We start from the raw sequence: 20,741 nt of genomic DNA on the forward strand, positions 1-20,741 counted from the left end.
CTAAGATTCATGTACCTTGATGATCTCCGTCAACTTACTCATGTGAAGCACCCTTACACCAGTGGTCTCCAAATTCAGGGGCACAGTCACATCTAACAGGCTGGAGAAAGAACATACTAGAACTTCCATTCCTTTGTCATGTCCTCTTCTAAAAGCTTTGTCAGATGTGAGTTGAGTAAGTTGGTCATATAAGAAGTATGACTGGGGAGGATGGTCACTTTCCTGTTCTTACTGATCAGATGGGATGTTAAGGGTACCTGATTCAAACAGCCTGGAGATCACTGCTTTCAACCATTACCTGCCTTATTTATTTTTAGTTACTGTCCTTTTTTCAGTTTGTTTTCCTCCTCCATGTGCTGACTTTTATTTTGATTTTATTTATGTTTATGTTTAAGACATCCACACGTTCCTCTGCTAAAACCTTGAAAAATAGGCCTTGCCTTAGCCCCAAACACCCCACTCCTGGTAGCTCAGACCCTCTGATCCAACCCTCCAGCCCTGCCGTGTGCCCAGAGCCACCTTCCTCTCCTAAATACGTCTCTTCTGTCACTCCCCGAACTGGCAGTTCTGGAGCAAAGGAGATGAAACTCAAGGTAAGGAAACCACCTTTGAAAAGAACCAGGCTGCTCTGCTGTGGTTTGCAAATGTGGGGTGTTTTTTGTTTTTTGTTTTTTTAGCCTCAAAGACCTTTCTTCAAATGAGCTCTGACACAGAAGCACCATGTAAATAGTTAGAATTCTGGGCAAAGAGGAAAAGAGAGCTGGGGGCCGTACCTTTCAGCACCCCACAGGCTCTCATAGCAGCAGCCCCTCAGACACCTGGTGGGACCTTGGTTTTGAAATTGCTATTCTAAGGCTGGGCGCGGTGGCTCACACTGTAATCCCAGCTCTTTGGGAGGCCGAGGAGGGTGGATCACCTGAGGTCAGGAGTTCGAGACCAGCCTGGCCAACATAGTGAAACCCTGTCTCTACTATAAATACAAAAATTAGCCGAGCATGGTGGTGTGCACCTGTAATTGCAGCTAATCGGGAGGCTGAGGCACAAGAATTGCTCGAACTCCAGTAGCAGAGGTTGCAGTGAGCCAAGATTGTGCCACTGGGCTCCAGCTTGGGTGACAGAGCAAGACTCTGTCGCAAAATTTTTTTTAAAAACAAACCCAAAATGGCTACTCTCATTGGGTTCCTTTGCCCATTCCTGATTTTGGTAGCAGAAATGCTTCCAGATTGCCCTGATCTGGGTAGGACAGCATCAGGCCACAGCAACACTGCCCTGTGAGCCCACTCCCCCCTGGACTAGCTTGTGGTCCTTAGTTAATGTCAGTTTCTTCTTTGAGTTTGTGTTATGTCTAAGGGTCATCTGCTGGGTAGCCGAACCCAGGGACTGCCGTAGTCCCTAGACTATGCCATGCCCGACTCTGCCAGCTTTGTCAGTGATGCTGGTGCTCCCCTCCTCGGGTGCTCACCTGCTCTGAGCACACCCAAGGAGTTCCTGACGCCTTAGGGTTGTATGGGAGAGAATGAAAGAACACAACGTAGCTCTCTTTAGCATCCTTGGCCAGGTTCAACACTGTCTCCAAGGGCCTCTGGTGGAACCAACCACCATCAGCCAAATAAATCCATAATTAGAGTCAGAAAATGGATGTCCGCCTATGCATAGTGCACTAATGTCCTGCCGATTGATTGACATGGAGTGGAGAGTGACTTGATCATTGCTGTAAGCTCTGCTGGCCTTGGCACAACTCATGCTGATAACCAATGCACACAGTTCCTCTGAGAGGAAATGTCCTCAGGGAACTTGGAGTTTGGGTGGGGATGTGGATTTGTGTGCCCAGCAAGCCCTCATGATTGTAGCAGACACTTGTGGCATCTAGAAGGCAAAGGGTCACCCCAGTCTTAACCGCGTTTTGAGTCAAGGTGCGGAGTGGGGCTGGTGTTGACTCGGTGGCAGCAACTTTTCCCAATGGTGAAAAAACCCTCGACCATGTTTCATTTACAGGGGGCTGATGGGAAAACGAAGATCGCCACACCCCGGGGAGCGGCCCCTCCAGGCCAGAAGGGCCAAGCCAACGCCACCAGGATTCCAGCAAAAACCCCGCCCGCCCCAAAGACACCACCCAGCTCTGGTAAGAAGAATGTTCTCTTGAATCTTAGAGGAAGCTGAAGCTCTCAGAGGTACAGCCTTCATTTTAGGAGGCCTTAGGCCACTGAGAGTGAATGGCCCCTGGCAGCTGGTCAGCACCTTGCAGTTCACTAAGCACCGGAGTCTTCATTTCCTTTGCAGTTCTTCTGATTTCTGAGGCAGATGTTGAATCCCCACGTTTTTGTTTGTTTTGTTTTGTTTTGTTTTGTTTTTGAGATGGAGTTTCGCTCTTGTTGCCCAGGCTGGAGTGCGGTGGCGCGATCTCAGCTCACTGCAACCTCCACCTCCCAGGTTTAAGCAATTCTCCTACCTCAGCCTCCCTAGTAGCTGGGATTACAGGCACCTGCCACCACGCCCGGCTAATTTTTTTATTTTTAATAGAGACGGGGTTTCGCCATGTTGGCCAGGCTGGTCTCGAACTCCTGACCTCAGGTGATCCACTTGCCTTGACCTCCCATAGTGCTGGATTACAGGCGTGAGCCACCACTGCCAGCCTGAATCCTCACTTTTTATCAGTGAAGAAATTGAGGCTGATTCTGCAGCATGATAAAAAAATATATAGAAAAAGGAAAAAAAAAGAAAGAAATCGAGCCTCTGAGAGTTTGCTTGACTGAGTCTAACCAGCTCATTTTAAGCCTGAGGAAAATGTGGTCATATGGCTACTAAATGGCAGCTCTTGGAGCCTCTCTGGCCCAAGTCCAGGGTTCCACAGAGGCAGCCCCAGCATGGTGTGTTTGCAGTGCCCAAATGCGACCGGAGACAAATGTCTCTGGAGACAGAGCAGCAGCCTGGATAGGTCACAATGGGTGACGTCACTTAGGGCTCAACCCCCAGGCAGCTTAACTTGCTGGGGACGTTAGGAGTCTGCTGCAAAACCTGAGGGTCTTAGCTGAGCAGTCGCAGGCTGGGCCCATTGCCCTGGGCTCCTGTGAGTAAAACCCAGTCAGTTTTGAGTACCCAGTAAGGCATCCATCTAGTTATTTTGCAGCCGGGGTGCTATTAAGAACAGTCACGGCTGGGCGCAGTGGCTCACGCCTGTAATCCCAGCACTTTGGAGGCTGAGGAGGGTGGATCACCTGAGGTCAGGAGTTCGAGACCAGCCTGGCCAACATGGCGAAACCCTGTCTCTACTAAAAATACAAAAAAGTTAGCTGGGCGTGGTAGCAGATGCCTGTAATCCCAGCTACTCAGGAAGCTGAGGCAGGAGAATCGCTTGAACCCGGGAGGCGGAGGTTGCAGCGAGCCGAGATCATGCCATTGCACTCCAGCCTGAGCAACAAAAGTGTGAGACTCTTTCTCGAAAACAAACAAAACAAACAGGCCGGGCACAGTGGCTCATGCCTGTAATCCCAGCACTTTGGGAGTCCGAGGCGGGCGGATCACAAGGTCAGGAGGTCAAGACCATCCTGGCTAACTCAGTGAAACCCTGTCTACTAAAAATACAAAAAATTAGCCAGGCTTGGTGGTGGGCACCTGTAGTCCCAGCTACTCAGGAGGCTGAGGCAGGAGAATGGCGTGAACCCGGGAGGCGGAGCTTGCAGTGAGCCAAGATCGCACCACTGCACTCCAGCCTGGGCGACAGAGTGAGACTCCGTCTCAAAACAAACAAACAAACAAAAAAACGAAGAAAACAGTCATCCTCTTTGGGGATTAGGGACAGCCTGCCTGAGCACTTCTCTCTCCCATTGCCCCAGTGAAGTGTTCCACCATTGGGTTTAGACCCTGCACCACGTAGGGGTGTCTGACCTGCACTTGCTCCTTGGCAGTGTGCAGGCAGCCTGTGGCTCTTGCTGCAGGCTGTGGCCAAAGCCTGGCCTGGATCTTGGTGACTCTACTTCTCCCTGGCCTGAGGGAGCTGCCCAGAGCCTGCCTGTCACCTGCTGCCTGTCTTTGCAGTGGCATTTCACACACACATGTGGTGCGGTGGCAGCCCGAAGGATGGCCGTTCACTAAGGCCCATTGTTTTTGTCTTTTCGCTTCGTGTTTTCTGGCCTGGTGTTTTTCTCATATACATGGTGATCCAGGGATAATTCCCAGAATTTTGACAGGATTTTAGGTAGGGTTTGGATCCTGCTGTTTTTTTCACTTAACATGGGGCCAGTTGACTCACACGCTGTTTTTTGTTGTTGTTTTTTTGTGTCGCCCACTGTGTCCCCCAGGCTGGAGTGCAACGGCATGATCTTGGCTCACTGCAACCTCTTCTTCCCAGGTTCAAGCAATTCTCCTGCCTCAGCCTCCTGAGTAGCTAGGACTATAAGCACAGGCCACCAAGCCCTGCTAATTTTTGTATTTTTAGTAAAGACAGGGTTTCACCATGTTGACCAGGCTGGTCTCGAACTCCTGACCTCAAGTGATCCGCCCACCTCGGCCTCCCAAAGTGCTGGGATTACAGGGGACTCACACTTTGTAACAACCTGAAACAAGGTCATGCATTTCCCTTTGGGTCTTACCTGCTCTTCGGTGGCTGCCTGCATGTGGAGAGACCCTCCCCCTTGGGCCTCCTCCACCTTGTTTCAGAATGGGGCCTCTGCTGGGCCGGCCGTGGGTGCCTGCCATGTGAAGAACTCATTAAGGCCCCGTTTAAACCTGATGATAATGAGGTTTTTGTGGATTTTTCTCTTTAAGCGACCAAGCAAGTGCAGAGAAAACCACCCCCTGCAGAGCCCAAATCTGAGAGAGGTACTCAGGAGCCTGCTTCACTGGGAGCAGCCTCCCTTTGCATGTGTGGCTGTTCACTGGCTTGTGTTCCTAGAGCCGACAGGACCCTTTTCTGCAATGCAGGGTTCACACAGGGTTCGCAGCCTGAAGATGGAGCAGTCCAAATTCTCTTCCCCAGATTTTGTGCAGCTGTGTTTGTCCGATGGGCTTTCTAATCCTGTGTGCTCTCCTTGACTTCAGGGACAATGGCATTACAGGCATGAACCACCATGCATGGCTGTCTCCCTATTTTTCAGTTGAAGACATAGGCTTAGGGAGGTCAGGTGACTTGCCCAAGACCTCTCTGCAAGTAAGAGGCATGAAAAGGATTTGGAGCCACCACCACCAAGCCCATTGGTCACCCTGGGTCTCTGAAGTCAGGGAAGCAGGAGGATGGGAGATCTCAGGAGGCAGAGAGGCTGAGCCTGGAGGCCCTGGAGGCCGAGGCCCCATCTGTTGTTTCCTTATGTGGAAAAGAAGAGGTTTCGTGTGTTCTATTGCCACAAAGCTTGACTACTTCAGGAACATCCAAGACATGGAAATCAGCAGGGCACGGTGGCTAATGTCTATAATCCTGGCACTTTGGGAGGCTGAGGTGGGAGAATTGCTTGAGGCCAGAAGTTCAAGACCAGCCTGCGTAACATAGTCAGACCCCGTCTCCATAAAAAACGTTATTTAAAAAAGAGACATGGAGGCCGGGCGCGGTGGCTCAAGCCTGTTATCCCAGCACTTTGGGAGGCCGAGATGGGCGGATCACGAGGTCAGGAGATCGAGACCATCCTGGCTAACACAGTGAAACCCCATCTCTACTAAAAAAAATACAAAAAAACTAGCTAGGCGACGTGGCGGGCGCCTGTAGTCCCAGCTACTCGGGAGGCTGAGGCAAGAGAATGGCGTAAACCCGGGAGGCGGAGCTTGCAGTGAGCTGAGATTGTGCCACTGCACTCCAGCCTGGGCAACAAAGCGAGACTCCGTCTCAAAAAAAAAGAAGTCTCTACTAAAAATACAAAATTACAGTCTCTACTAAAAATACAAAAATTAGCCAGGCATGGCACTGCATTCCTGTAATCCCAGGATTCCCAGGATTCTCCTCCCAGCCACGGGAGGCTGAGGCAGGAGAATCGCTTGAACCCGGGAGGCGGAGCTTGCAGTGAGCCGAGATCACGCCACTGCACTCCAGCCTGGGTGACAGAGCGAGACTCCATCTCAAAATAAAACAAAACAAAACAACAACAACAACAACAACAACAAAACTAGTGCTTATTCGTCGCTGACCAAGCTGCCCATTGGCTACATGGGTGCTTCAAACAAAGAGCTGCCCTTCTCCAGCTCTGGCTAGCAGGTATGTGTTACAGCGAATGTCTGGGGCAGCGGCAGGGGCATTCCTGTAGGAAGCTTCCAGACCAGCAGGAAAGCTAAGTTCTCAGACTGCAGGGGAGCAAAGCGCACCTGGGCACAGAGTGAGGCCTGCAGTTCTCAGACTTCAGTCTTTGGGGAGCTTGAGAAAAATGAGCTTTTCAGGCCCCACCCCTAGAGATTCTGCTCTATCCACTCTCAGTGGGGCCCAGAAATTTGCACTTTACAAGTCCTACTTTCCTCCTTGAAAGCTCCAGAGATTCTGATGCAGGGTTCCATGGGCCAGACTTCGGAAAACATGGACCCATGAGACAGAATAGCAGAGTGTTGAAGTGTAACAGGGACCTGGGAAGTGCAGTAACAGAAGCAAGTTTGGGGGTAAAGGACACCCAGAGGAGGAAGGGACAGCATCTGCGTGGAGAGGAGACCCCCCCAGCAGCTTCTGGGGTGTTGGAAAGGTGCACTTACTGCTATGCATGGCAGGTGGGGAACTGTATGGCAGGGCACAGCAGCATGAAGTGGCATGGCTCATGTGGACAGTTAGGGACAAGCAGGTATGGAGCAGGCATCCTGTTCTGGAGCCCAGATCCCACAGAGGAGCCAGGGAGCTGGCAGGAGCCCTGAACTAGCCGAACAGCTGAACATTCACCCTGTGGAGAAAGGGTCAGAAGCGTCCAGGCTTGAGGGCACAGCTGGGTCCCGTCACTGTGTCACCCTTATTTAGGATAAAGGCCCTAAAGAATTGCACTAGAGATTGGCAAAGCATATCTACCACCTCCTGGAGCCACCCTGGCTGCAGGGATTATAATTATATCCATTTTCAAATTAAGGCCTCTGAGCTCAGAGAGGAGAAGTGACTTGTCTGAGACCACACAGCTTGTTGGAGCCCATCTCTTGACCCAAAGACCGAGGGGCCGAGTTGGCCACCTCTCTGGGAGCTGGTGTTGTATAGTGGTTGATGGTTTTCCATTGCTTTCCTGGGAAAGGGGTGTCTCTGTCCCTAAGCAAAAAGGCAGGGAGGAGGAGATGCTTCTCCAGGGCGGCGGCCTCCTGCTGCTGTAGCTGCGCTTCCAACCTGGCTTCCACCTGCCTAACCCAGTGGTGAGCCTGGGAATGGACCTGCGGGACAGGCAGCCCCCAGGGCCTTTTCTGACCCCCACCTGAGTCCTGGCTTCACTCCCTTCCCTCCTCCCTAGGTGAACCTCCAAAATCAGGGGATCGCAGTGGCTACAGCAGCCCCGGCTCCCCGGGCACTCCCGGCAGCCGCTCCCGGACCCCGTCCCTTCCAACCCCTCCAGCCCGGGAGCCCAAGAAGGTGGCGGTGGTCCGTACTCCACCTAAGTCGCCGTCTTCCGCCAAGAGCCGCCTGCAGACAGCCCCCGTGCCCATGCCAGACCTGAAGAACGTCAAGTCCAAGATCGGCTCCACCGAGAACCTGAAGCACCAGCCGGGAGGCGGGAAGGTAAGAGAGGCTGGCTGCGTGGAGATGTCGGGGGCTGCGCCTGGAGGGGTAGGGCTGCGCCTGGAAGGGTAGGGCTGCGCCTGGAGGGGTAGGGCTGCGCCTGGAGGGGTAGGGCTGCACGTGGAGGTACGCGGCTGAACGTGGAGCCATGGGGCTGAGCGTGGAGCCATGGGGCTGCGCGTGGAGGTGCGCGGCTGCGTCTGGAGGTATGGGGCTCTCCGCACCTGGGCTCGGCTACCACCCCCGCATAACACCCTGGTCCCGTCCAGACCCTCTTCAAGGAAATTCAGTTCTTTATTGGGCTCTCCACTACACTGAGAGTGCTCTCCTCAGGCGAGAGCACATTCTGGCTCTTCTCTTGCCCCTTCAGCCCCTGTTAATCGGACAGAGATGGCAGGGCTGTGTCTCCACGGCCGGAAGCTCTCATAGGGCACCCACAGCGGCTCCCCACCTTCCTTCTGGGTAGAACACGCTGCCACCCGTAGGTGGGCATCTCCACTTATGGGCCATCTGCTTAGGTTGGGTTCCTCTGGATTCTGGGAAGATTGGGGGTTCTGTTTTCATCAGCTGATTCTTCTGGGGGCAAGTGGGTGCTCGCGAGCTCTCCAGCTTCCTAAAGGTGGAGAAGCACGGACTTCCAGGGGCCTGGCCTGGACCCCTTTCTCTGCTCCTGTCCCTGTGCCCCTCATCTGGGTGCGTTAGGCTGACATACAAAGCACCGCAGTGAAAGAGCAGCAGTGTGCCTCCTCACCAGCCAGATGTGGGCGGTGGGTATCTTCCAAGGCCTCTCTGTGGCGGTGCGTAGCCACCTCCGCCCTGCGCCGCCAGGGTCTTCTCTCTGTGTGTGCTCCTGGTGGCTCTGCACACGCTCATCTTATAAGAACACCATGGCGGCTGGGCGTGATGGCTCATGCCTGTAATCCCAACATTTTGGGAGGCCGAGGCGGGCGGATCATGAGGTCAGGAGTTCGAGACCAGCCTGAGCAACAGGGTGGAACCTCGTCTCTACTAAAAATACAAAAATTAGCTGGGCGTGGTGGTAGCGCATGCCTGTAATCCCAGCTACTCAGGAGGTTGAGGCAGGAGAACCGCTTGAACCCGGGAGGCAGAGGTTGCAGTGAGCTGAGATAGTGCCATTGCACTCCAGTCTGCGCGACAGAGTGAGACTCCATCTCAAAACAAGAAAAGAAAAAAGAAAGAAAGAAAAGAACGCCATTGCTTAGGGCCCAGCCTGATGACCTCATATTTCACTTAATCACCTCTCTAAAGGCCCTGTCTCCAAATAGAGTCACATTCTAAGGTACGGGGGGTTAGGGCTTCAACATATGAATTTGTGGGGACCACAGTTCAGCCCAGGACCCCCTTCCCACCACCCAGCAGAGCTGGGGAAGGGTGAAGAGGAGGCTGGGGCTGCAGAGGACCACGGCTCACTCTGAGGCTGCAGATGTGCTGGGCCTTCTGGGCACTGGGCCTCGGGGAGCTAAGGGGCTTTCTGAAACCCTGGGCCTGTGTGTCAGATTGCCGCCCCCACGCAGACGCTCTCCACACCGTTGAATTTCTTATCACTTGGGCCTGAGCCTGGGCCGTGTGGAGGGAGGGTGGCCACCAGTGCATGTGGGCACCTTGCCTCAAACCCTGCCACCTACCCTGGCCCAGGCTTCGATGCAGGAGCCCCCCTGCCCCTGAACAAGCCTGTGGGTGCAGCACCGCATCCTGTCAGGATGGAAATGGACGGTTGGGTTAAAAGAGATGCATGTGTAGACCCTGCCTCTCTGCATCAAGCCTCCTTTGAGTGCCCCTGCGTGCCAGACCGTGCACAGAGGTGGAGAAGACTCAGCTGTGCCCCGGAGCACCTCCTCTCATCGAGGAAAGGACAGACAGTGGCTCCCCTGTGGCCGTGGGGACAAGGGCAGAGCTCCCTGGAACACAGGAGGGAGGGAAGGAAGAGAACATCTCAGGATCTCCCTCTTGATGGCAAATGATCTGGGTTAAATTAAAAGTCCGGCCTCTCCCTGCTTAGGCATGTGGAGCTTGTAGTGGAAGAGGGTCTCTGGACCCTCACCCACCACAATGGCCTGGTTAGAGGCCTTGGGGAAATAACTCACAGGCGACCCAGGGCCTCTGTCCTGTACCACAGCTGAGGGAAACTGTCCTGCGCTTCCACTGGGGACAATGCGCTCCCTCGTCTCCAGACTTTCCAGTCCTCATTCGGTTCTCGAAAGTCGCCTCCAGAAGCCCCATCTCGGGACCATTGTGACCTTCATTCTCCAGGGTGCCTGGTCCTGGTGCTGCCCAAGAGCCCAGAGGGGCCCTCACTGGCCTTTCCTGCCTTTTCTCCCATTGCCCACCCATGTACCCCCATCCTGCTCCAGCACCCAGACTGCCATCCAGGCATACCCAGGATCTCCTCAAGTCACATGACAGGCAGTACCCTCAAAGTGCTCCCTTCCCCCCAGTCTGAATCTGCTGCTTGCTGTCTGGGGTTCCCCGCCCATGCACCCCCGGGGGTCCCTGGGTTCTGCCATGCCCTGCCCAGTGTCCCACAGCAGGGAATGTCCTTCTCTCCTTATCTCTTCCCTTCCCTTAAACCCAAGTTCAGTTGCCATCTCCTCCAGGAAGTCTTCCTGGATTCCCCTCTCTCTTCTCAAAGCCCCTGAAAACCCTGACCACACTGAACATGCGTGTGCTGCTCCCTAGTCTGGGCCGTGACTGAGGGTGAAGGCCGAGTCTCACGCGTTTTTGTAGCCCCCACAAGACTGCGCAGGTGGCCGGCCCTCACTGAATGCGGGGTTAATTTAACTCGGACTCTGTGTGAGTGGATGATTCAGGTTGCCAGAGACAGAACCCTCAGCTTAGCATGGGAGGTAGCTCCCCTCTTGACCCTGAGTTCATCTGAGGTTGACTTGGAAGGTGTGGGCACCATTTGGCCCAGTTCTTACAGCTCTGAAGAGAGCAGCAGGAATGGGGCTGAGCAGCGAAGACAGCTTTCCATCCAGAACTGTCCCTCCCACTCTGTGACTGCCCTGCCTGTGCCCATGAGGGGTGAGAGTCAGGCGACCTCATGCCAAGTATAGAAAGGGGCACGGCCGGGCGCGGTGGCTCAAGCCTGTAATCCCAGCACTTTGGGAGGCCGAGACGGGCGGATCACGAGGTCAGGAGATCGAGACCATCCTGGCGAACACGGTGAAACCCCGTCTCTACTAAAAAATACAAAAAACTAGCCGGGCGAGGTAGCGGGCGCCTGTGGTCCCAGCTACTCGGGAGGCTGAGGCAGGAGAATGGCGTAAACCCGGGAGGCGGAGCTTGCAGTGAGCTGCGATCCGGTCACTGCACTGCAGCCTGGGCGACAGAGCGAGACTCCGTCTCAAAAAAAAAAAAAAAAGAAAAAAGAAAAAGAAAAAGAAAGGGGCAGACAGGGCCCCAGGTTACGACGTCATCACGCTGGGCGGAGACGGCACATCCAAATGTACTAAAGGGTTAAAGGAGAAAGGGTGACTTTACTTTTCTTGAGATATTTTGGGGGATGAAGTATGGAAAAGTGGCAGAGGACACAGTCACAGCCTCCCTTAAATGCCAGGAAAGCCTAGAAAAATTGTCTGAAACCAAACCTCAGCCATCACAAAGACCAACACATGAATCTCCAGGAAAGAAGAAAAAAAAGTCATACGGGGTCCACGCACAAGGGCCTTTAAAACGACCCGCTGGAGGGTCTCAGGCCTCCTCCTCCTCCTAGACTGGCCTGAAGGCTCCACGAGGTTTTGCTGAGACCTTTGGGTCCCTGTGGCCTCATGTAGTGCCCAGCATACAGTAAGTGCTCAATAAATGTTTGGCTACAAAAGAGACAAAGCTGGAGGAGTCTGAAGAATCAGTCCTGCCGGAACAGATGCTCACACTGAAGACAGAAGAGCAGGAGCCAAGTCAGGTTTGGGAACCTGCAGAGGCTGAAAACCACTGCAGATTGCTGTAAATCATTCGGGAAAAAACCAGAAAACATCTGTTTTCTCCTTTGTGCTTTTCTCTGTTTTCGGGATGTGCTACAGTGAACATGTATTGCTTTGGGGGCCCCAAATGGAATTATTTTTAAAGGAAAATGCAGATGATCGGGTGGCCACACTGGAGCACTGGCTGGGTAGGGGTGGAGATTGCAGGGAAGGAGGAAGAGCTGGATGGGATGCCAGGCAGGAAAAGCCCATAGACCCCCACCAATCTTGTGGTGAGCCGTGGGCAGCGGTGTTCCATCCTAACTGCAAAAGGGAGCACCTGGGGGGAAGAGGGGATTCTTTTAAACACCATTCCAGTGCCCGAGCCCCCCGGACCTGTTGTCATCTTGGGTTGGCTTCCCCTGGGTGACTCCAGTGTGCAGCCTGGCTGAGACTCAGTGGCCCTGGGTTCTTACTGCTGACACCTACCCTCAACCTCAACCACTGTGGCCTCCTGTGCACCCTGATCTCCAGTGACTCATTTTCCACTTTCAGTCCCAACTCTATTCCTATTTGCAGATCCCAAGCGCCTGGCTCCTCAGTCAACTCAGACCCAGCCAGGCCAGCCCATGGGTCCCACATGCCCCTTGCCAAGGTTGTCCCCGCCCTGTCTGGCCTGCGAGGGTGGGGGTATGTCCAGACACAGAGACAAAGGACCAGCTTTTAAAACATTTTGTTGGAGCCAGGTGTGGTGACTCACACTTAATCCCAACACTTGGGGAGGCCAAGGCAGAAGGATCACTTGAGTCCAGGAGTTCGAGACCAGCCTGGGCAACATACGGAGACCCTGTCTTTACACTTTTTTTTTTTTTTAATTAGCTGGGCATGTTGGCACTCGCCTGTAGTTCCAGCTACTCCAGAGGCTGAGGTGGGAGGACTGCTTGAGCCTGGGAGGTCAAGGCTGCAATGAGCCATGTTCACGCCACTGAACGCCAGCCTGGGCGAGACCCTGTGTCAAAAAAGTAAAGTAAAATGAATCCTGTACATTACATTAAGGCGCCCCAAATTGTACTTAGAAGGATTTCATAGTTTTAAATACTTTTGTTATTTAAAAAATTAAATAACTGCAGCATATAAATTAGGTTCTTAATGGAGGGGGAAAAGAATACAAGGAAAAAAAAGAATCTAGAAACAAAGATAAGAGCAGAAATAAATCAGAAAACACAACCTTGCACTCCTAACTTTAAAAAAAAAAAAAAAAAAAAAAGTGAAGAAAACACAACCAGTAAAACAGAACATATAACAGCATCAAAAGCTGACTCCTGGCTGGGCGCAGTGGTGCATGCCTGTAATCCCAGCACTTTGCGAGGCTGATGCTGGAGGATCGCTTGAGACCAGGAGTTCAAGGTTGCAGTGAGCTATGATCACACCACTACACCCCAGCCTGGGCAATAGAGCGAGACAGAGACCTATTTAAAAAAAGAAAGAAAGAACAGAAAAGCTGGTTCCTTCCTTATTTCATTCCTTTATTCATTCATTCAGACAACATTTATGGGGTACCTCTGAACACCAGGCTCTGTGCTAAGAGCTTTTGCCCCCAGGGCCCAGGCCAGGGGACAGGGGCAGATGAGCAGAGAAACAGGGCCAGTTGCAGCAGCAGGAGGAATTAGGATGGAGAGCTTGGCCAGGGAAGGACATGCAAGGGGAGCAACCCGCACAAGTCAGCAAGCCAGAGAAGACAGACAGACCCTTGTTTGGGACCTGTTCAGTGGCCTTTGAAAGGACAGCCCCCACCCAGAGTGCTGGGTGCAGGAGCTGAAGGAGGATAGTGGAACATGGTAACGTGGAGCTCTTCAGAGCAAAAGCAAAATAAAGCTAGAACTGGAGGCGGCTGGGGCAGCCGGAGGGCGTGTGTCCAGCGCTAAGGGGTGTGAAGCTTGGGCGCTAGGAGAGTTCACACCGGCAGAAGAGAGGTTGTGGCTGCTGCGAGCCGCTGGACATCGCCCAACAGGACAGAGGGTGGTGGAGGGGGGCCCTGAAGAGAGGCTCAGTTCAGCTGGCAGTGGCCGTGGGAGTGCTGAAGCGGGCGGGCTGTGGGCAGCTGCTGGGGAGGGTTACGCGGGGGTGAGGGCCCAGCAACAGCAACCCTTCTTGGGGGGTCACTGGGAAACAAAGAGGAGAGCTGAAGAAGCAAGGAGTCCCAGGGGCCATGCAGGGCAAGAGAGAAGTTGCTCATATGGGGCCCAGGCTGCAGGATCAGGAGAACTGGGGACCCTGTGGCTGCCAGCAGGGAGAAGGGAGTGTACAGGATCATGGCCAGGAAAGGGCCCGGGGGCCATGGGGGGCCTGGTTGGCTCCGAGAAGTTGGAGCTGAAGTCACTTTCTCGGAGGATGTCCAGGCCAGTAGTTGGGATGTGAAGACCTGAAGCAGCACAGAGCCTGGAAGCCCAGGATGGACAGAAACCTACCTGAGCAGTGGGGCTTTGAAAGCCTTGAGTGTGCAATATTGAAGATGGCCACAAGATGGCGATAGAATGCTGTAACTGTTTCTTGGTTCTGGGCCGCAGCCTGGGTGGCTTGCTTCCTTCCCTGTGTGTGTTGATTTGTTTCTCTTTTTTGAGACAGGGTCTTGCTGAGTTGCCCAGGCTGGAGTGCAGTGGTGCGATCGTAGCTCACTGCAACCTTGAAGTCCTGAGCTCAAGTGATCCTTCCACCTCAGCCTCCTGAGTAGTTGGGACCACAGGCTTGCACCACAGTGCCCGGCTAATGTCTTATATTTTTTGCAGAGATGTGGTTTCACTGTGTTGCCCAGGATGGTCTTGAACGCCTGGGCTCAAGTGATCCTCCTGCCTCAGCCTCCCAAACTGCTGGTGTGAGCCACCATGCCCGACCTTCTCTTTTTTTTTTTTTTGTTTTGAGACGGAGTCTCGCTCTGTCGCCCAGGCTGGAGTGCAGTGGCCGGATCTCAGCTCACTGCAAGCTCCGCCTCCCGGGTTTACGCCATTCTCCTGCCTCAGCCTCCCGAGTAGCTGGGACTACAGGCGTCCGCCACCTCGCCCGGCTAGTTTTTTGTATTTTTTTTTAGTAGAGACGGGGTTTCACCGTGTTCGCCAGGATGGTCTCGATCTCCTGACCTCGTGATCCGCCCGTCTCGGCCTCCCAAAGTGCTGGGATTACAGGCTTGAGCCACCACGCCCGGCCCTCTTCTTTTTTTTTTTTTTTTTTTTTTTTTAAGGGCGTCTGTGTGTGCACCTGTGTGCGTGTGCGTGCGCCTGTGTGTGTGCACGTGCATGTGTGCGTACGTGCATGTGCGCGCATACGTGTGCGCGCACACACCCGTCTTCACCTTCTCCCAGCCTTGCTCTCTCTCTACCCAGTCACCTCTGCCCATCTCTCTGATCTATTTCTCTCTCCTTTTACCCCTCTTTCCTCCCTTCTCATACACCACTGACAATTATAGAGAACTGAGTATTCTAAAAATACTTTCTTTATTTATTTTGAGACAGAGTCTCACTCTGTCATCCAGGCTGGAGTGCAATGGTGCAATCTCGGCTCACTGCAACCTCCGCCTCCCAGGTTCAAGCAACTCTCCTGCCTCAGCCTCCCTAGTAGCTGGGATTACAGACGCCCACCACCACGCCTGGCTAATTTTTATATTTGTAGTAGAGACAGGGTTTCACCATGTTGCCCAAGCTGGTCTCAAACTCCTGGCCTCAGGTGATCTGCCTGCCTTGGCCTCCCAAAGTACTGGGATTGCAGGCGTGAGTCACCATGCCTGGCCTTAAAAATACATTATATTTAATATCAAAGCCCCAGTTGTCACTTTAAAAAGCATCTATGTAGAACTTATGTGGAATAAATACAGTGAATTTGTACGTGGGATCGTTTGCCTCTCCTCCTCAATCAGGGCCAGGGATGCAGGTGAGCTTGGGCTGAGATGTCAGACTCCACAGTGAGTGGGGGGCAGTGCCAGGCTGGGACCCTCCTCTAGGACAGATCTGTAACTCTGAGACCCTCCAGGCATCTTTCCCTGTACATCAGTGCTTCTGAAAAATCTTGTGTAAATCAAATCATTTTAAAGGAGCTTGTTTAAAGGACAGTGTAAATAATTCTGAAGGTGACTCTACCCTGTTATTTGATCTCTTCCTTGGCCGGTTGACTTGACAGGACATAGACAGGTTTTCCTGTGTCAGTTCCCAAGCTGATCACCTTGGACTTGAAGAGAAGGCTTGTGTGGGCATCCAGTGTCCACCCCGGGTTAAATTCCCAGCAGAGCATTGCACTGGCCCTGCTGAGCCTGGTGAGGCAAAGCGCAGCTCAGCAAGCAGGCAGCGCTGGAGACAGGCCAAGCCTGGGCCAGCCTGGGAGCCAACTGTGAGGCACGGGGCTGTGGGGCTGCAGGCTTGAGGCCAGGGAGAGAGGGCTGGGCTCTTTGGAGTAGCCTTGAGAGACCTGAACCCAAACAAAACCAGATCAAGGTCTAGTGAGAGCTTAGGGCTGCTTTGGGTGCTCCAGCAAATTGATTAAACCAAGTGGACACACACCCCCAGCCCCACCTCACCACAGCCTCTCCTTCAGGGTCAAACTCTGACTCAGACATTTCTCCCCTGACTGGGAGTTCCCTGGATCCAAATTGGGAGCTTGCAACGCTTTGTTCTCTCCCTTGATGGTTTTTGTCAGTGCCTCCCCAGAGCCGAAGTATAATATATATGTTTCTGTAGCTGAGAAATTCAATTTCAGGATTCTGATTTCATAATGACAGCCATTCCCCTTTTCTCTCCCTTTTGTAAATCTAAGATTCTGTAAAGGATGTTGACTTAATGTGACAATTGGCAGTAGTTCTTGCCTGCTTTGTAAATACCCTTGTGTCTATTGCAAAATCTCATAAAGTCTTGTTGACTTTTTTGTGGGGTTAGAACAAGAAAAAGCCACATGGAAAAAAAATTCTTTTTTGTTGTTTGTTTGTTTGTTTGTTTGTTTGTTTGCGACGGAGTCTCACTCTGTCGCCCAGACTGGAGTGCAGTGGCACGATCTCGGCTCACTGCAAGTTCTGCCTCCTGGGGTCATGCTATTCTCCTGCCTCAGCCTCCCGAGTAGCTAGGACTACAGGCGCCTGCCATCACACCTGGCTAATTTTTTTGTATTTTTTAGTAGAGACAGAGTTTCACCGTGTTAACCAGGATGGTCTCGATCTCCTGACCTCATGATCTGCCTGCCTTGGCTTCCCAAAGTGCTGGGATTACAGGCGTGAGCCACCGCGCCCGGCTGTAAAAAACATTTCTATGTATGTGACAGACACTGAGTTATTGCTTAATGTCCTTTGATTCATTTGCTTAATTTCTTTTATGGATTAGTGCAGAAAACAAAGTTCTCTTCCTTGAAAAACTGGTAAGTTTCCTTTGTCAGATAAGGAGAGTTATGTAACCCATGACATTTCCCTTTTTGCCTTGGCTTCTAGGAAGCTCAAAGCTAAATGGAATGATCACTCTTGTAATTGTCAGTATTGATGCCCTCCCCTTCTTCTAATGTTACTCTTTACGTTTTCCTGTTTTATTATTGTGTGTGTTTTCTAATTCTAAGCTGTTCCCACTCCTTTTTGAAAGCAGGCAAATCGGCCGGGCGCGGTGGCTCAAGCCTGTAATCCCAGCACTTTGGGAGGCTGAGACGGGCGGATCACGAGGTCAGGAGATCGAGACCATCCTGGCGAACATGGTGAAACCCCGTCTCTACTAAAAAGTACAAAAAAACTAGCCGGGCAAGGTGGCGGGCACCTGTAGTCTCAGCTACTAGGGAGGCTGAGGCAGGAGAATGGCGTAAACCCGGGAGGCGGAGCTTGCAGTGAGCTGAGATCCAGCCACTGCACTCCAGCCTACGCGACAGAGCAAGACTCTGTCTCAAAAAAAAAAAAAAAAAAAAAGAAAGCAGGCAAATCTTCTTCTAAGACTTACCCAGTGAAAAGTTATGAATAAAAAATGATCATCAAGTCTACAGGTGCTGAGGCTACTACAGAGGCTGAGGCCAGAGGACTACTTGAGCCCAGGAATTTGAGACCTGGGCTGGGCAACATAGCAAGACCCCATCTCCATTAAAACTATTTTTTATTAAAAAAATAATCCGCAAAGGAGTTTATGTGGGGTTCCTTAAAATCAAGGGTGACATGAATTGATTCAAAGACTTGTGCAAAGGGTGACAGCAACTCCTTGAGAAGCAGTATGAGAAATCCTGTCCCACCTCCTCCCCTAGCTCCAGCCTGGGCTGAGGCACTGTCACAGTGTCTCCTTGCTGGCAGGAGAGAATTTCAGTGTTCACCAAAAAGTAGTATTGTTTTTATTAGGTTTATGAGGCTGTAGCCTTGAGGACAGCCCAGGACAACTTTGTTGTCACAAAGGTAGCCTGCGGCTACAGGAACTCTGAGATCTAGATTCTTCTGTGGCTGCTTCTGACCTGAGAAAGTTGCAGAACCTCTGTGAGCCTCACATGGCCTCCTTGTCCTTAATGAGGGGATGGTGGGCAAGAAAGGTGATGTGACATTAGAGATTTATCCATCTCTAAGGGAGGAGTGGATTGTACGTTGAAACACCAGAGAAGGAATTACAGAGGAAGAATTTGAGTATCTAAAACTGTAGGTCGGACACTCCCGTGTTGATTGCAGCACTATTCACAATAGCCAAGATTTGGAAGCAACACGAGTGTCCATCAGCAGACGAATGGAGAAAGAAAATGTGGTTCATATATGCAATGGAGTATTCAGCCATGAAAAAGAGTAAGATTCTGTCATTTGAAACAACATGGATGGAACTGGAGGACATCATGTTAAGTGAAATAAGCCAGACAGAGGGACAGACTTCACATGTTCTCACACATTTGTGGGAGCTAAAAATTAAACTCATGGAGATAGAAAGTAGAAGGATGGTTACCAGAGGCTGAGAAGGGTGGAGGGGAGTGGGGAGAAAGTGGGGATGGTTAATGGGCACAAAAACATAGTTAGCATGAATAGATCTAGTATTGGATAGCACAACATCGTGACTACAGTCAACAGGAATTTATAGTACATTTTAAAACACCTAAAAGAGTGTAATTGGAATGTTCATAACACAAGAAATGATCAGTGCTTGAGGTGATGGATACCCCATCACCCTGATGTGATTATTACACAATGTATGTCTGTTTCTAAATATCTCATGTACCCCACAAGTATATACACCTACTATGTACCCATATAAATTTAAAATTAAAAATTTATAAAACACACATAAATAAGTACATTCAAATGTAGGCTGGACACTGTGGTTCACACCTGTAATCCCAGTGCTTTGTGAGGCTGAGGTGAGAGAATCACTTGAGCCCAGGAGTTTGAGACCTCATCACCACAAAGAATTTTTAAAAATTAGCTGGGTGTGGTGGCACATACCGGTAGTCCCAGCTACTTGGGAGACGGAGGCAGGAGGATCGCTTGAGCCCAGGAGTTTAAGGCTGCAGTGAGCTACGATGGCGCCACTGCATTCCAGCCTGGATGACAGAGTGAGACCCTGTCTCTATTTTAAAAATAATAAAAAGAATAAATAATAAAAATAAATTAAAATGTAAGTATTTGTATGTTAGAAAAAATACACCCATCAGCAAAAGGGGTAAAGGAGCGATTTCAGTCATAATCAGATGCAGGATAAGCCAGCAATGCAATTTCTTTTATTTTGGTCAAAGAAATAAGGAAAACAATATTGTAAACACCCAGTCAGTGCTGGCAGCAATATGAGGCTGGCTCTCTCACCAGGGCTCACAGGGGAAACTCATGCAACCCTTTTAGAAAGCCATGTGGAGAGTTGTACTGAGAGGTTTTAGAATATTTATAACTTTGACCCAGAAATTCTATTCTAGGACTCTGTGTTATGAAAATAACCCATCATATGGAAAAAGCTCCTTTCAGAAAGAGGTTCATGGGAGGCTGTTTGTATTTTTTTTGCTTTGCATCAAATCCAGCTCCTGCAGGACTGTTTGTATTATTGGAGTACAAAATGGAATCAATACAAATGTTGGATAGCAGGAGGAAAATATTCACAAAATGGAATGGAACATATTATTAAACATAGTGCTTCTGATGACCGTAGACCATACAGAATGCTTAGGATATGATATCACTTCTTTTGTTCTTTTTTGTTTTTTGAGACAAAATCTCATTCTGTCACCTGGGCTGGAGTTCAGTGGCGCGATCTCAGCTGACTGCAACTTCCATCTCCCAGGTTCTCCTGCCTCAACCTCCCAAGTAGCTGGGACTACAGTTGCGTGCCACCATGCCCGGCTAACTTTTGTATTTTTACTATAGACGGGGTTTCACCTTGTTGGCCAGGCTGTTCTCGAACTCCTGACCTCCGGTGATCCACCTGCCTTGGCCTCCCAAAGTGCTGGGATTACCGGCGTGAGCCACCGCGCCCAGCCTAGGATATGATATCACTTCTTAGAGCAAGATACAAAATTGCATGTGCACAGTAATTCTCCCAAGTTTAGGTACACAGGGATGGTTACATCTAAACGAGACTTAAAGGAAATACAAAAAATGCAATCCTGATTGTGTTAGGGTGGTGAGAAAACGGTTTTGTTTTTGCTTTGATGAGCTCTGTTTTTTAAAATTGTTATATTTTCTAATAAAAATACATAGTCTGTTTGAAAGAATATAAAAGATTATGAAGAGATGAGTTAGATGTTGATTCATATTGAAGATTCAGATGAGTAAAATTAAGGGGAAAAAACGGGATGAACCAGAAGCCAGGCTGGAGTCCCAGTCCCAGACCCGACAGCCCAGGCTGATGGGGCTTCCAGGGCAGTGGTCTCCACCCAGCATTCTCAAAAGAGCCACTGAGCTCTTGCCATTTTCAAGATTTCGGAAACCGCCTTGGCATGGCTGGTCTTTCACTGGGATCTCCACTTGGCAATTATTTACATCTGAGACGAATAAAAACCAAAGTGCTGAGATTACATGTGCAGTGGCTCAGGCTTGTAATCCCAGCACTTTGGGAAGCTGAGGTGGGCTGATTGCTTGAGCCCAGGAGTTTCAGACCATCCTGGACAACATAGCGTGACCTCATCTCTACAAAAAATACAAAAAATTTGCCAGGTGTGGTGGCATGTGCCTGTGGTCCTAGCTACTTGGGAGGCTGAAGTAGGAGAATCCC

At 51.1% G+C, this 20,741-nt stretch overlaps 2 protein-coding genes across 11 annotated transcripts in view; both read left to right on the forward strand.

Moving 5' to 3' along the window:
* The window catches only part of MAPT (microtubule associated protein tau), a 130,056-nt gene that overhangs the window by 92,286 nt on the left and 17,029 nt on the right, over window positions 1-20,741 (forward strand). For 7 of the 10 annotated variants that reach the window (XM_025361787.1, XM_025361789.1, XM_025361788.1 and 4 more), the window contains 2 exons: window positions 1,996-2,122; window positions 7,389-7,654. In XM_025361787.1, the coding sequence (XP_025217572.1) occupies window positions 1,996-2,122; window positions 7,389-7,654 (393 nt within the window). Of the gene's footprint in view, window positions 1-395; window positions 594-1,995; window positions 2,123-4,764; window positions 4,819-7,388; window positions 7,655-20,741 lie in introns of all 10 variants that reach the window. The other 3 variants (XM_025361784.1, XM_025361785.1, XM_025361786.1) reach the window with 3 other exon arrangements.
* Window positions 7,823-10,728, forward strand: STH (saitohin). Its single transcript, XM_025361716.1, has 4 exons — window positions 7,823-7,860; window positions 8,043-8,135; window positions 9,464-9,551; window positions 10,366-10,728. The coding sequence occupies exons 1-4, from the start codon at window positions 7,823-7,825 to the stop codon at window positions 10,726-10,728; spliced, it is 582 nt and encodes a 193-aa protein (XP_025217501.1).

The sequence above is a fragment of the Theropithecus gelada genome, chromosome 16 (genome assembly GCF_003255815.1).
Source record: "Theropithecus gelada isolate Dixy chromosome 16, Tgel_1.0, whole genome shotgun sequence".
In the NCBI taxonomy this organism is placed as follows: domain Eukaryota; kingdom Metazoa; phylum Chordata; class Mammalia; order Primates; family Cercopithecidae; genus Theropithecus; species Theropithecus gelada.

Coding starts and splice junctions, on each gene's coding strand:
- STH (XM_025361716.1), top strand. CDS start 7,823: ATGGGGCTGCGCGTGGAGGTGCGCGGCTGCGTCTGGAG. Junction 7,861..8,042: donor GTGCGCGGCTGCGTCTGGAG/GTATGGGGCTCT, acceptor TTAATCGGACAG/AGATGGCAGGGCTGTGTCTC. Junction 8,136..9,463: donor GGTAGAACACGCTGCCACCC/GTAGGTGGGCAT, acceptor CCTGCGTGCCAG/ACCGTGCACAGAGGTGGAGA.